Source organism: Cydia fagiglandana, chromosome 16 (assembly GCF_963556715.1).
Source record: "Cydia fagiglandana chromosome 16, ilCydFagi1.1, whole genome shotgun sequence".
NCBI classification, from domain to species: Eukaryota; Metazoa; Arthropoda; class Insecta; order Lepidoptera; family Tortricidae; genus Cydia; species Cydia fagiglandana.
Genome location: NC_085947.1, coordinates 6,147,004 through 6,161,589, shown reverse-complemented (window position 1 = coordinate 6,161,589; position 14,586 = coordinate 6,147,004). Strand labels below are relative to the sequence as shown.

Sequence of the window (14,586 nt, the reverse complement as noted above, 5' to 3'; positions counted from 1 at the left end):
TTGTTTCCATTCAGCTTTTGAATAGGCAAATAAATACGCCAAATCCTCATTTCCTTTTCCTCAGCTTTGCCCATAATCGACATCTGAAATAAAGAGATTATCGATAAAATTGGTCGTACACTATTCGTGTCATAGGTTACTTAGACTTTTTTACTTAAAAATACTTTAGTCACAAAATATTTTCGTTTTAATCATGGATTGTACACGACTAAAACTAATTAAATTAGTAACTGTTAACGACTCAAAGTAAAAAATGAAAATATTGCATACAAACATCAGTTTACCGACCTGTTCGGAACTGTTCGGAACCAGTTGGAAATTTGGCCAAAAATGCGTCAGTAGTTAGTCTTCTTACACACCCACTACAAACTTCACATTTCCTTAAAGATTTGGCCCCCATTTAAATAACAGCTAAAGTTATTTTACCAATTACAATAAAAAATAACCACGTATTTCCACGTTCACGACAATTCAAATGACGTTTGACGTTTTACTACCAATCATACCAACCTAAAGACAAGTAAGTATAATACGTCTATGTTAAAAGCAAGTATGGTATGTGCCACCAAAATGTAACAGCAGTCATTTTAATTCGATAAGATTATTTCTATGCCTCAATGTTGGTAACAAGGGCTTTCATAATTTATCAAAGTATGGGGTGTCGATGGGCTGCTGTACGGTTTATTCATTGTAAAGTTTTGTGGTCACCAAAGAGAATATAATCACTACGTTCATTACGACACCGTTCGGCCAGAAGTCGGCTTATGTGTTTATGTGGATGACCGCCTACCTACTAACATAGTGGTCACTGTCGGTCATCAGATAGTCTGACGGATGTACGTCAGTAATTAGAGTTAGACCAAGAAAAGTCTGCAGCGATTTTGATAGCCCACGCAGTGCAAGTGTTATTTAATACGCCATAATTTCATAGACGGTTGACTTTCCTCTCTCTCTCTTCTTCTCCCTCTCTCTCTCTTCTTCTCAACTCTTGTGGTCTTGACAACCCATGGGTACGGAGTTTCTAAAAGGAAAATGATCGAAGCAACAGTATTTTTCATATTTATTAAAATTCTTTAGACTTAAAGTACCTATGTATAAAATTAAAACAATAACTATTATTTGACATTTCGTCGACTTAAGCTAAAAACATACATCTATTTCGTTATAATTTATTTCGCATATTTACATTTATAGTTATCTTACTATTATACTAAGGAAGTCTTTTTTCGTGATGATGCGTCCACACCGAGCAAACGGACAAAGAAACGATAGGGATACAGTAATGTGACAACTATTTGGTAGAGTGAGATAGTAAACTTCCAGGGACCATCCCTATGCTTGGCAAGAACTCATCATTGTAGGAAAGTAACTTAAGTAACCTATTAGTATCCAAACTGTCTTTGAGAATTTAGAGGATATCCATTGCCATTACTAATAATATCAAATTGTTCTAACCTAGCATTTAAATTTTGGTTCTGCAAAATCCGTTGCCTGTTGTCTAAAAAGCCTATTGATCCTTGAGGAGCTGAGTATGACGAAGGCCCATCATAAATAGCATTAGGTTTTCTTTGAACGAGAAGTTGCTTTGCAAAAGGATGGGTCACAGAAAAATCTACGTTAGTGGTAAGGACATCACTTCTACGATTAGTAGGTGTTGGAAGTATGTACCCTTCGTTATTGTTGTTGTTTTCTGATTTAGGACTTCCGAATTCGTTAATATTAAAAGCGTTAAGTATTTTCTCTTGCTCTTTTTCATCCTCCAGTTGGTAACCGACAGACGGGATTAGTTGGAAAATATCATCATTCGCCTGTATTAGTTTTGCATTTTGTTGGCTCCCTGCATTGAGTTGTGGCGTTGGTTGGTCTAAACCATTGCCATCCAACCTCGTGTAAAAAGAGTATGATTGATCTTTTTTATACGTCACAAATTTATTTTTCTCTAAAGGATGCGGTATTGTCCCGATAATATTATCCTGCACTTGAGCCGATATTCCTTCGCTATTTAAAAAGTTGTTAATGAAAGCTTGTGAAGATTCCTGGCTGTTGAAATTAGCTTCTTCTTGGGTGACCTGCAACTTCGCCGGGTTTGGTACGGGTAAACTGTGGGATTGAACTATTTCAACTTCTGCACTTGACTGTTTTGATTGGTTAATGTTATTTTTTGCATTTGACTGTTGATTGGTCTGGAGGTGTTCAGCTTCAGTTGCAAAATTGTTAACATTGTCGGCTTGAATAAGCTTCGCTGGACTTCCCTTATTGTAGTACTGCTCAGTTACTTGTGGAACCGGGGCCTGGTATAGTTGACCGCTATATACTTGGTTCTGATTAGCATTAGAAACCGCTGGCCCTAAACCATTTCCAAATTGGAATTGTGATGAGTAGAAACTGCCGCTTTGTTGTGGTGCTACGTTTAACTGTCCGCTTTTTCCACTATTTTGTACTAGGTTATTCGGTAATTGCGTTTGTGTGTGTTGAGTGCCGGAATTTGTTGTGGTAGTTTGAGAAGAAGATACAATCTTTGCATTGCCAATATTACCATTTTGATTATTGCCAGAGTACTGAGATGACGTGAGTTGTGATATTTGGTTTGTGATGCGAGCTAGCTGCTCTTCATTGACGTTCTGGAACTGTGGTTGTGTGGGTGTTGCTTGTAGTACGTTTTGTTGTGCGATGTTGCTGTATTCCTTGGCCACGTTGATAGAGTTGGCCAGTAAAGAGAACACCAGTGCCTGTGAATTTGAAAGAGATGAATTTTTATCTGCAATCAGTTTACCGATTGGAATGAAAGTAGGAGTGGTACTCGTGGCGAGTTGGTTAGTGAGGACTAAATAATTACTGCTTCCCGTGTTGAGTATCTCTAACCTATCCAAGTCGCTGTCGTTAGTATTTTTAAAAAGATACGACGCTACGTTCTCTGGAATAGAGATTTTCAAAGATACTGTTCGTTCGATGGTGTTCGTGGGTTGTTTGAAAAAAGGTAGATTAGAGAGCTGATTAGTATTTTGAACATCTTTGGGGGTTTCTAGTGGAGGTTCTAAGTCTTTTGATGGAGCTTGTGTGAGACGAGAACTTTTTGCTGTATCTGGTAAGGTTGACGGAGTCAGACTCTCTTTACTCGATGGATTGGAATCTGGCGGTAAATAGGCACTCTCTTCAGGATAGTCAACTGAATTAAAATCTTGGGTGAGTCGACCGAACTGTTCATTAGAAGCAGATTTAAGGATTTTGCTGGTGTCTTTGACTATGTCATTGACTGTTATATCAAGTTTTTCCTTAGTTAGTATATCTGCAAAGGACAAATTGTTATGGTTTGCGTTAATACGGGAGTGCTTAGTGAGGGTGAAAGATGGTTGAGTAGAAATCTCTTTAGTTTGAGCAACATAGACGGGCGAAGGTGAGGTCGGAGCGGCAATAAGTTTCTCATTTTGAGAGAAAGGAGTTTGTATATCTGTATTGGGTGTTAAGTATTGTCTAAAAGGTGTAGGTTGAGATGGTGGTATGTATATTCTTTCTAGTGGATTCACCGTAGTTGGAGTCAAGTAAAGACGGGAGGGTTTGGTTGGTTCTACTGTAGTCGGTGGTTGGTATAATCTAGCTACTGTTGGAGCTGGTGTAGCTGGAGGAAGGTACGCGCGAGGGACTTGTCTAACAGTTGATACTATTTTAACTGCAGCTGTCGGCTTATTGTAAACATAAGGCTCTTCTGCTTCTGTTACTTGAGGCAATTGTCTAACTGTTGACCTAACCTTAGCCGCCACCGTTGGTTTGTTATAAATATACGGCTCCTCTTCCTCTGATACTACCTTCGCTGCTACTGTGGGTTTGTTGTAAATATAAGATTCGTCTGGTTCTGAGACAATTTTTGCTGGTGGTGGTGATGGTGGAGGCGGTTGTGGGGTGGTTGGTCTATTATAAACATAAGGGGTACTTGCTTCTACTTGTCGCTCACTAATTGGCGGAGTAGGACGACTATACGTGTAGGCAGTTGGTTCCGCGACTAATTTAGCAGCCTTAGATGGTTTAACAATCCAAGTTTTGAACACTACTCGAGATTTAGGTTGACCTGTCTTGGGTTCTTGAATAATTCGATTAACAGTTATTGTTTTTGTTATGACAGTAGATGGTATATCATTGTTACTTACCAGATTCTCTTTGGCTTTAATGCCCACTGGACCTTTAATGTCGCTTGAGAATTTTGGGAACCCTAAGTTTTGTTGTTGACTTGCTTGATTTGAGTTGTAATTGTATTGTTGTTTTGTTAAAGAAACTCCAAATTCAGCTTGTTTTCCACTGTTCCACTGTGCGGGAGTTTTATTGGCTGTGTATTGTGCATTTTGTCTGTTACCCTGTATTCTTTGATTGTTGAAATTTTGTGGGTTATAAGTAGTTGGTGCTGGGTTCAGTTGAGTCTGACTTAGTTGATTCTGACGAAGTGAGTTAACATTGTTATTGATAGTAGTAGTAGGTTGCACAAGACGACCGAACTGATTTCCAGATTGTGAGTTTTGTCTGTTATTTTGCAACTGTTGGCTGTTTTGCCACTGTTGCCCGCTTTGCAACTGTTGGCCGTTTTGCAACTGTTGGCCGTTTTGCCACTGTTGGCCGTTTTGCAACTGTTGGCCGTTTTGCAACTGTTGGCCGTTTTGCAACTGTTGGCCATTTTGCAACTGTTGGCCGCTTTGCCACTGTTGGCCATTTTGCACCGGTTGACCATTTTGCAACTGTTGGCCGTTTTGCAACTGTTGGCCGTTTTGCCACTGTTGGCCATTTTGCAACTGTTGGCCATTTTGCCACTGCTGTCCATTTTGCCACTGTTGTCCATTTTGCTGCTGCCGCTGGAATACTTCTGCATCTGCCTGTATCTGCTGCACATCCAACGGTATATACGAGGGACTCGGCGTTGAACCAGCGAAAGACGTGTCTCTAATAAAGTTGGTTTGTCCGAAGTTTTGCTGTGTGATTTTTGGTGGCACGAAGACATTACTAGGAGTTCTATCTGCACTTGCTATTAGAGCGCTGTTGGGGAATAATTGTCCTGAAGGTGGCTTATAGTCTTGCATAACAACCAGATTGCCTTTCATGATACCTTTGTCTATAGGGTTTCTCATGGGATGTGTAATCATCTTCTTGATATCTTTCATAAGTTGCGGTCCAAGCTTGAGGTTTCCGAATTTTTCATTGTTGTTGAAGAACTTTTGTGAAGCTTCGCATTTGACGTTCATCCACCAGTCGCAGACGAAGACGGCTTGGTTGAAAAGAGTACCGTTGGGGCAGAGGAAGGATTGGAAGCCGTAGGTGGATCCCGCGGTGCACACTCTGAAGGCTTGGCAGTTTGTCTCCTGATCCGCATAGTAACCTGTAACGCAACGCGCCTAATGTTAATTTGATATTCTATTTATTTTATACCCAGACAGAATTTGTGAATGTATGATAGGAGTGAGAAAAGCTCATATTATTTCCAAGCGATTAGCAGGTTTTAAATCGTAATATTGTCCAAAAACGTATTGGATCTTACCTGGTTGTCTACCAGCGCAAGAGAAGGTTGTTCTTGGGATATTGCCGAGCGTGGGGTAGTCGTTCCCTGGCTTGCCCGGCACTGCAAGTCGGATGTCCCAGCCTCGCCCGTGGTGGTCCTGCCGTGGCGCGCGTCCGCTCTGCCCTCCCGCCCAGGAAAACAAGCATACTGGAATAGGAAATAATACGTATTAAAAATGAAATATATACAGGCCGTCCCACGGCGATGCCACATGGAGGGAAAGTACCTTAAATATCATAGATAGCATATTTTGCTGAAAGAAGACTTCATTTTATTTTTAAAACTTAGTTAAATTGCATTCATACTTTTTTAATTTTTTATGAAAAAAAAAAATGTATGGAAAAAAATTATTGCGTCATTGGAGGAAAAGTACCTTAATTATTGTAAATGAACATCTTACTGAAAGAAGACATTATTTCGATTTAAAAAAACAAGTTGAATTGCATTTTAAATAATTTCATGGTTAAACCGGGAATCGAACCCGCTACACGAGAAAAAAAAATACCTTGTAGCTTTGTCATACCGATCGAAAGGCTTCAATGTGAGAATTATTTTTTTGGTACAAGGTATTTTTTTTTTCTCGTGTAGCGGGTTCGATTCCCGGTTTAACCATGAAATTATTTAAAATGCAATTCAACTTGTTTTTTTAAATCGAAATAATGTCTTCTTTCAGTAAGATGTTCATTTACAATAATTAAGGTACTTTTCCTCCAATGACGCGATAATTTTTTTCCATACATTTTTTTTCAAAAAAAATTAAAAAAGTATGAATGCAACTTTACTAAGTTTTAAAAATAAAATGAAGTCTTCTTTCAGCAAAATATGCTATCTATGATATTTAAGGTACTTTCCCTCCATGTGGCATCGCCGTGGGACGCCCTGTATAAGCTACCCATGCCGTGATCGGCAACTGCGACCCTAAATAGTTGCGAGCGTGAGCTCGAATGTGGCTTGCAAAGCCGAACTTTTAATAATTCTATCGCAGGTGGGGCAGTAAAGTTGACCTGACATATTATAGGCGGAATTATAAGTTTTCGGCCGGGATTTACGTATTTATTTAAAGATTGACTGATTAGGAGTGACTGAGAACAAATCTATTTGTGGTTTAAATACGATCTATTGAAGAAAATCTCAATATCTTAATCTCAAAAAGATTTTACGAAATTTTAAACATTTTAGTCTATAATATCATTAATATCTCTAGTGGATAAGATTTGCAATCTAAATTTTAACCGCTAGAGTGTAACAGATAATGAATAATGTTACGTTTTGTAACTGGATTTTGTATCATAAATTGAATATTTTAAGAGAAGAAGGAAAAGTAAAATTAACTTTTCATTTATTAATTATGATTATAATGTGATTTCTGAATAGAAATGAACATTTTGAAGCCATAAATAAATCAGGATTTCAAAGAATGAGCAAAATCCTTCGAATTTTAGTAAATGAATTAGGTTATGAAATTGTGTCGGGATTATGATTGTGTAGGTACCCAATTTGCTTATACAAGTCATCTTATTATATAAGCCTATCTTACCCAAACGAGATTATGAGGGGTCAAATTGTTTATGCGAAGCTATAAAAATGTACTTTATCATTAGAACGTATTTTTTACACAATGCGTATTAAGTTGAATTCAAAATACGAAAAGTAACGCATAAATGTACCTACATTAAAAGAGTATTTTCACAGTAATACGTATATACCTACAATCGGATTAGGACTAACATCGAAATCTCTAGAACCTAGTCCTAAAATTGGGTACAATGTACTTATGTTAATTGGGTGAATTAACTTTTTCTTGTCACTAGTTGCCATGGTTACGGTCTCCTGGGTCACTATTAAAATACTAGTTTTTTCGTATTTCAATGAATTAAACTTGATTTTTTTGGTAGTTACTCGTATAAGGCTTTTCCATCATGGGACATCTACTAAGCACGTGTGTAGAGCATGGTACAGCAGTTCTTCTAACAAACTATGCTACTATTGTCTCCTGGCTGATGGGACAGAATAACAACAAGAAATAGTTGATCGACCCAATTAAAGGTCTTTTTTCATGTCCACATATTTGGGGAGCTCGAGGAACCGCCACCATCTTGGAAAATGTGTACAAGCTTGGAGAAATTAGCATTTTACTCGGAATCTAAATTCTCTATGATGACAATATGATGTCATAGAGAATTTAGATTCCAAAAAAGTCTTCGATACTTTTCCGGACGAATCGAACGAGCGCCCTCGCGCAATTTATTGGTATAAAATTATTTAATGCCATACAGCGGGGAAATACGGCCAGCTTTCTTGATACCTTGCCCGTTGACGGCGATCTAGGCCAATTTTTTGTCTGTAGGATTTAAAGTTTTATTATGTTTGTTTATTTCTTTATTTATTGGTCTTATTTTATTTAATATGGTACCTATGTCTATGTACCTACTTAAATGACTCAATTTAAAATATTTTCATAGAACACAATTTAACTTATTCTTAGAATAGTAAGAACTGAAATAAACGTTTTGAATGTTTTGATCTCATTTTTTCGAAACCAAATCGACATCACGCGGCGCCGCGCATTTTCCACAACCGAGTAACAGATGTCGCAATCTCAACCGAGCCGGGTTCCCATACTTTTTGCGCCGTTGGGAGCAATCGTACAAAAACCGAGTCAATGGTCGGGCAATGTGCGGTATGAATTGTCTTACTCCATAGGATAGGTTCGACAACGTCATTGTTGTTATAATTAGTATAATTATAATTAGGTAAGGTGGGAGTGATTTGAATGTTGTTATGTGTATAAAACAATATTGCGCTAAATTCAATGATCTGTCCAAAAATATCATTCATTCTCTACCAGGGTCATGGTGTAACTTAAAGAGGTGAGTTGGCCATATTAATTAAACACGTTAACTGGTCCCCATCCGCATAACAACCATGACAGTCACGGGATAACGCCCCTATTTTACCACGGTGACAGGTGCGACAATTCGACATATCTCACTGTTGCTGACGTCACAGGCGTCCATAGGCTACGGTTACCGCTTACCATCGGACGGGCCGTATTCCTGTTTGTCACCATCATTGTATTATTTAAAAAAACTTTATTCTATCGGCCCAAACAGTTATGTCTCTTGCTATGTTTATGATGATAATGATGACAATTTGTCACAAGATTTCAAAGAACTTTCGGTAATTCTTCATAGCAAATGGGTTCTGTGTCGGAATTTCGTGACAATTGTAGTGTTTCTTGTGACAATTGTCATTAGCTTCGCAAAATAAGTACTTATTAACGGGCGATATACTGGAGTTTTTTTTTAATTAACATGTTGGTGGCAAACAACCACACCACCCGTCTGATGGTAAGCGGTTACCGTAGCCTATGGAGGCCTGTGACGTCAGTAACAGTGATGTCGACAATTTGTCGCACCTGTCACGATGGTGAAATAGGGGCCAGCCAGTCATTTCGAATTTACAGCGCGTAAGATGTATATTCAGGCTATATACTGAACGGCCATCATATTCCAATTTCTTTTGCCCTCTCAGTAAAATCAATTTTCCCTGTTCTTAAGATATGTACAGGCTACGCCTATAAATTATAGTTTGGGGCCGACGCCCGACAGATAATAGAGTCAGACCGTAAAAAGTCTGCAGCGACTTCTATGAAATTATGACGTATAAATAACACTTAAAGTGACATTCCATTTCCAACTGCAGCAGGGGTGCGAAACTCCTGACTTCGGCCTAACTCGGCTCCGCTCGGCTCAGCATTGCTCCGAGCAATTTTTAGGGTTGGCACCACTTGACTTCCTTTTGCGTGCACGACCACAGATAAGATAATCACTTAAATTTTGACAACCCTAAATAGCCGAAAGGGATAGTGCCATATATTAGAAAGGGATAGCATGATTCGACCCTGAACCGCTGTCAAACTTCGGTTTTGTAGGAAGCTTCCTTTCTGTACGGTAGTACTATTATTTATTCTGTGACTGCAGCTGCAATACTGTTCATTTTCTATGGCAATTGACAATGACAGCGACGCGTTTCCATAGTAAAATGAACAGTATTGCAGCTGCAGTTGGAAATGGAATGTCACTCTTACGCTGCGTGGGCTATCAAATCCGTTGCAGATTTTTATTGGTGCGACTATATCCGCTTAATAGTAAAATTTCAGTTATATTAATTATTTGTAAACATATTCTGGTAAACAAACGGCTCTTACGGTAGGTATTTAGGTAGTTATAGGTACTATTCAAGTTTATCTTATCTTTATAATAATATGCCATTATACGACCTTTCTTAATCTATTTTGTTGACACCTACGCTTTTTGGACGCTATAATAATTTGTTTTATCTTTTAACGGTCACATCATCCATATACAGATGTAGTGCATAATTATTTTCCATCGTATTTTCTCGGAAACGTTCGTATTTGTCAAGCTACTTCAGTCAACCCCAGTACTTTTTGTACCGAGACTGATTGAAATAGCATAACACTTTCGCACGTTTCTGTGAAAAAAACCAGCTAAGTGCGAGTCGGACTCGCGCACGAAGGGTTCCGTACCATTACACAAAACACGGCAAAAAATCTCGTTTGTTGTACGGGAGCCCCACTTAAATATTTATTTGATTCTGTTTTTAGTATTTATTGTTATATACAGAAATACATCATCTGTGAATATTTCAACTGTCTAGCTATCACGGTTCATCAGATACAGCCTGGTGACAGACAGAAGGATACCGGGGTCTTAGTAATAGGGTCCCACTTTTACCCTTTGGGTGGGTACTGAACCCTAAAAACGATGGAAAATAATTATGCACTACATCTGTATCCTCATTAAAGTCATTAATATTCGTCATCATCAGCGGTTTCATAAGGTACGCATAAATTACAATGACAAACGTGTTGTTCGATGATGTTCGCGTAGAAAGTGAATTTCTAGCTTAGGTAACGACATGGACTGGTTTAGGCGAGTGATGACACGAGGTCAATGGGGTTTTGATAAGGCTTTTATGGTGTTTTTGCATATTTGTGGAGGATTTCTGTGTCAATGGGAACGTGGGTGTTACGCATCGGAAGGTCGTGCCATAGAACCATACTTAGTAGTAGAAACATTTGCTTTGTGAGGGCACAGCACAGCGGATGTCACTCCAGGTTTAGGCTAGAGCAGAGCCCAACTGGTCATACAAGGAAGAGTGGAGGGAACCAGATCCCGCTGCAGATTACCTGGACTGACCAAATAAAATCCGCAGTGGGAAACCGCGTATCTAACTGTGCCAGACAGTCTGCCAACACGGAGATGGTGGGAGATCGTGCGAAGAGCTGTGACCGCTTCTACTATCGATGCGGCCGCCTCAACGTGACCACGACTGCTCTGTCAAGAGCGATACGACAGAGAAGAAGAGAAGAGAGTCCAACTGGGGAAGTACCTCAAATATACAGAATACCGCAGCCAAATAACACTAGACCCTACTCATATGAGTAGGTCCAACATATTGTTGGGTTCCTGACAGTGAGTAAGGTTGCCAGACTTGCCAGAGCTCAACGAAGGTGCGGAGTCTATTTTGTAAACATCTCTGGTGCACAAGGAAACGTACCGACGAGGACGGTAGATGGCAGCACTTGCTTTGGCAATGTACATGTGCACATATGTTTCCGATTCAGGCCACAAGATGGCAGACCCTCGCACGGTCCCTATAGCAAGCGGCACAAGTCTCATCAAGAACCCCCAGACTTTAAGTCGTAGTCAAAAGTTAATAAATAATAAAAGTCAAATTACCTACACATTCAGTTTTCACCCCACAGTCAAGAAATAGGTTGTAATATGCTGATTCCTCTGTGGACACTAATATAGGTATTACTAAACTATCTGAACCCAAAGGGCCTAGTGCGAATCACTTCGTTCGTCTCTCTATCGCTCGAATATGCAAGAGCGATAGAGGGGCAGATAATTTCGATATTCGATGTTCGCGGTAGACACCCAGTAGAGGTCTACAATTGGGTCAAGTGGGCGGCGGATAATCGGGTTCGACATTCTCTGCTTCCAGTGAATATTGAAATGTGAAGCATATCTTCAACGCTTATAAATATGCCGATTTAATATAATGACCTAGGTATATGCCGATTTATTTAAATGTTTTTTTTTTAACGGCTCTAGCCCAGTTGTTAGTGATACTAACTATCTACGGAGCACGGGAGCAGGAGGTCCCGGGGTTAGAATCATGCTAAGGGCATATATTTTATTTTTATTATTTATTTAAACCTTATTGCACAAAATATATACAACAATGTACAAAATGTACAGATGTACAAATGTAGAGATCCCTTTTAGGGATAAGTTCGCCTTAGTAACTTCGCGTAGATAGCATTTTTATTTTTGTTTTGTTTTTGTCCGTTTTATGTAAACCGGTTTATGTGCAATAAAGTGACATACATACATACATACAAATGGCGGACTTAATGCCAAATGGCATCCTCTACCAGTCAATCATAGGACCAAACAGAGATACTTACAATTGGTGTAGAATCGGTTTATCACCAATATTAGTTCCTGAGTTATGGATGCTTTCATATATGTAATATTAACAATATCTTACATATTATATTAAACCTATAACTATATCGTCGTTTACTATCCACACAACAAGCCTTAGGTACCTATATGTATATAGAGAACTAGGTTGATCTATGTAAATTGTCCTCTAATATTTAATTGCAGCTAATTAACGAAATTTAGAGCCTGCGGTTTTAATTTAGATAGATGTCACCGATTACCTAATTTTAACAATTGATTTTGTAAATTATTAGTTAAAAGGTAAAACACATTTATAATATTAAATATGTGTGTGTATTACCTAACTTATTATGCACTCTATTCTCTTGCATGTCATTTGACTTTGCAAATAAAGTAAAAAGTAATTACTGTATAAGACCACTGAAAACTAAAGTTCAACATCAAGCTTTCAAGAGCCTAAATTTTGACACCACAATGAGTTTTAATCTAATCCAAATGTAATTCTTTCAATACATCACACTCGCATCTGGAATCTCATTGATTTGTGTGCCGCCTTTTCGGTGGTATAGTCGCGGACGGTCTAGAACGCAAAATGTCTAGTGTAATATTTTGCCTATATCACTTTTAGTCTACCTATACATCGCGAACGGTCCAGAACGCAAAATGCCTACATCATTTTCGTCGTTTTATCGTTACGTTAGTTATTCTGTGCTGCCGGCCTAGCCAAGGTGACAATCGCTATCGCTTCGCCATCGAATCGCTTTGTGTCTCTCTATCACTCTTCTATATTAGTGCGACAGTGACAGTTGCGTTTCGATCGATAGGGAGCGTAAGCGATTGGCATGTTGGCTACGCAGCCTGTTTGGCCTTCGGCCATTTGATGATAACTGACGAACCTACCCTAGTGATATAAAAAAAGTGGTCATTTTGCGTTCTAGACCGATCGCGATGTAGACTAACACAGAATAACTAACGTAACGATAAAACGACGAAAATGATGTAGGCATTTTGCGTTCTGGACCGTTCGCGATGTATGTATAGGTAGACTAAAAGTGATATAGGCAAAATATTACACTAGTCATTTTGCGTTCTAGACCGTCCGCTACTATACCACAGAAAAGGCGGCACACAAATCAATAAGATTCCAATATAATACGTACTTATAGTTTATTTTTTATCGAAAACTGTCCTCCAGTTTTTATTCAAAAGAAACTAAGTTAGTCGCCACAAAGTCAATCAAAAGGCGACGAAGTTATTTATCGCCGTCATAAGTCAAAAAGCTCTTAACTCCTTCGAAAAGAATTACGAGGTTTGAACTTTATGTTTTATAGGATAAGTCACATATTCCTTTATCTCGTTCAGATGGAGTTAAGAGGATTGCGACTTTATGTAGATACTACCGGAGTTCTCAGTTCTCGGACGAAGTCTGCGGAATTATTGAAGATGGGTTTTTATAGTTCACATCAAAGGGACTTGCAACTTTGCGGATGCAAGTAGTTCTACATCTTATTGAGGTCTGTTTATCTTTCATCTATGTTTTCATCGGGATTTACTCGACTCACAAGTTTTAATTATTTAGTATTAATAGGTAAGTAGCCTAAGCTACTTATTACCTACCCTTTAGGAGCAATACATAAGTTCAAGTGGCAGTCACAATGTCTGTATTATTGTTCTAATGAGAAAGTCTAGGTTTCGTAATGTCTTTTTGTCATTAACTATACATTTAATTACAAAAGGACAATTAAAGCTTAAATGTCATTGACACAAAACTTATTTAAACATTAATTTCTACCCTGAAATTTCGGATTTTTTTCTGATTTTGTTTCTTTCCTGTTTATTTTTTTATTTATGACCTGTCTTATGTACAATAAAGTGTTTACATACATACATAATTTCTTGCGCCCCATACCGAAAAAAAAATGAAAAACTCACCGAATATCAATTTCCACATTATGTTAGTCCATAACACCACACATAAAGCACTAAAACCAACAAACTTAACTTTATCGAAACCGAAAACAATTGAAAGTCAATCAACTCAACTAATATTCAACAATCAACTGAATCTGCGAAATGGATGCAACATTGTGGTTCCGCGGTTGTGGCGCGAATGTCGCTTTTCGTATATGACAGTAGTATTATCTCTTTGCTGTTATGTCATTCACATCGTATACCAAACGAGGCGAATCATTTCTCGAAAAGACCATATAAGAGAGCTCTTTAAACACGCATAACTTCTAAGGATCTCGGAGGTCAATGTCCAGTGGTTTGAGAATCAGCGCACGCGCAGCCCTACAGGTGGGATACACGGGAGCAATTGGAGTCATTAATAAATTCCTTGTTAGGGTACCGTTGGTTGGTCTTCGTTACACGGCCATTGTGTACTTTATTATTCTCTATATCATGAGGTTTTTTATATTCTTATATTTTTTCGTATACCTATGCAATTAAGTAACGTTTTTTAAATTAGCAAACTTGAAATATGAACCTAAAAATCATATCCTATATATCATGTTATAAAAGTTAATTTTCATTTTCATTTTTTTT

General features: G+C 38.4%; 1 protein-coding gene across 2 annotated transcripts; it reads right to left on the bottom strand.

The window, feature by feature from the left end:
- Positions 1–1,118: 1,118 nt before the first annotated feature.
- On the bottom strand, positions 1,119–14,175 carry LOC134671808 (protein PFF0380w-like). Of its 2 annotated transcripts, XM_063529635.1 has the most exons (4): positions 13,972–14,167; positions 5,516–5,683; positions 4,143–5,356; positions 1,119–2,729 (listed from the first exon to the last, which is right to left on the bottom strand). In XM_063529635.1, the coding sequence occupies exons 1-4, from the start codon at positions 13,988–13,990 to the stop codon at positions 1,383–1,385; spliced, it is 2,748 nt and encodes a 915-aa protein (XP_063385705.1). In that variant the 5' UTR covers positions 13,991–14,167; the 3' UTR covers positions 1,119–1,382. The 2 variants fall into 2 exon arrangements, with proteins under 2 accessions (XP_063385705.1, XP_063385704.1); XM_063529634.1 differs by having other exon boundaries at positions 1,119–5,356; positions 13,972–14,175.
- Positions 14,176–14,586: the final 411 nt, after the last annotated feature.

What these genes read in the sequence shown, in the direction of transcription:
- LOC134671808 (XM_063529634.1), bottom strand. An exon ending in TTGCGCTGGTAGACAACCAG is followed by an intron (nt 5,357 to 5,515) that starts GTAAGATCCAAT and finishes GTTGCGTTACAG; the next exon opens with GTTACTATGCGGATCAGGAG.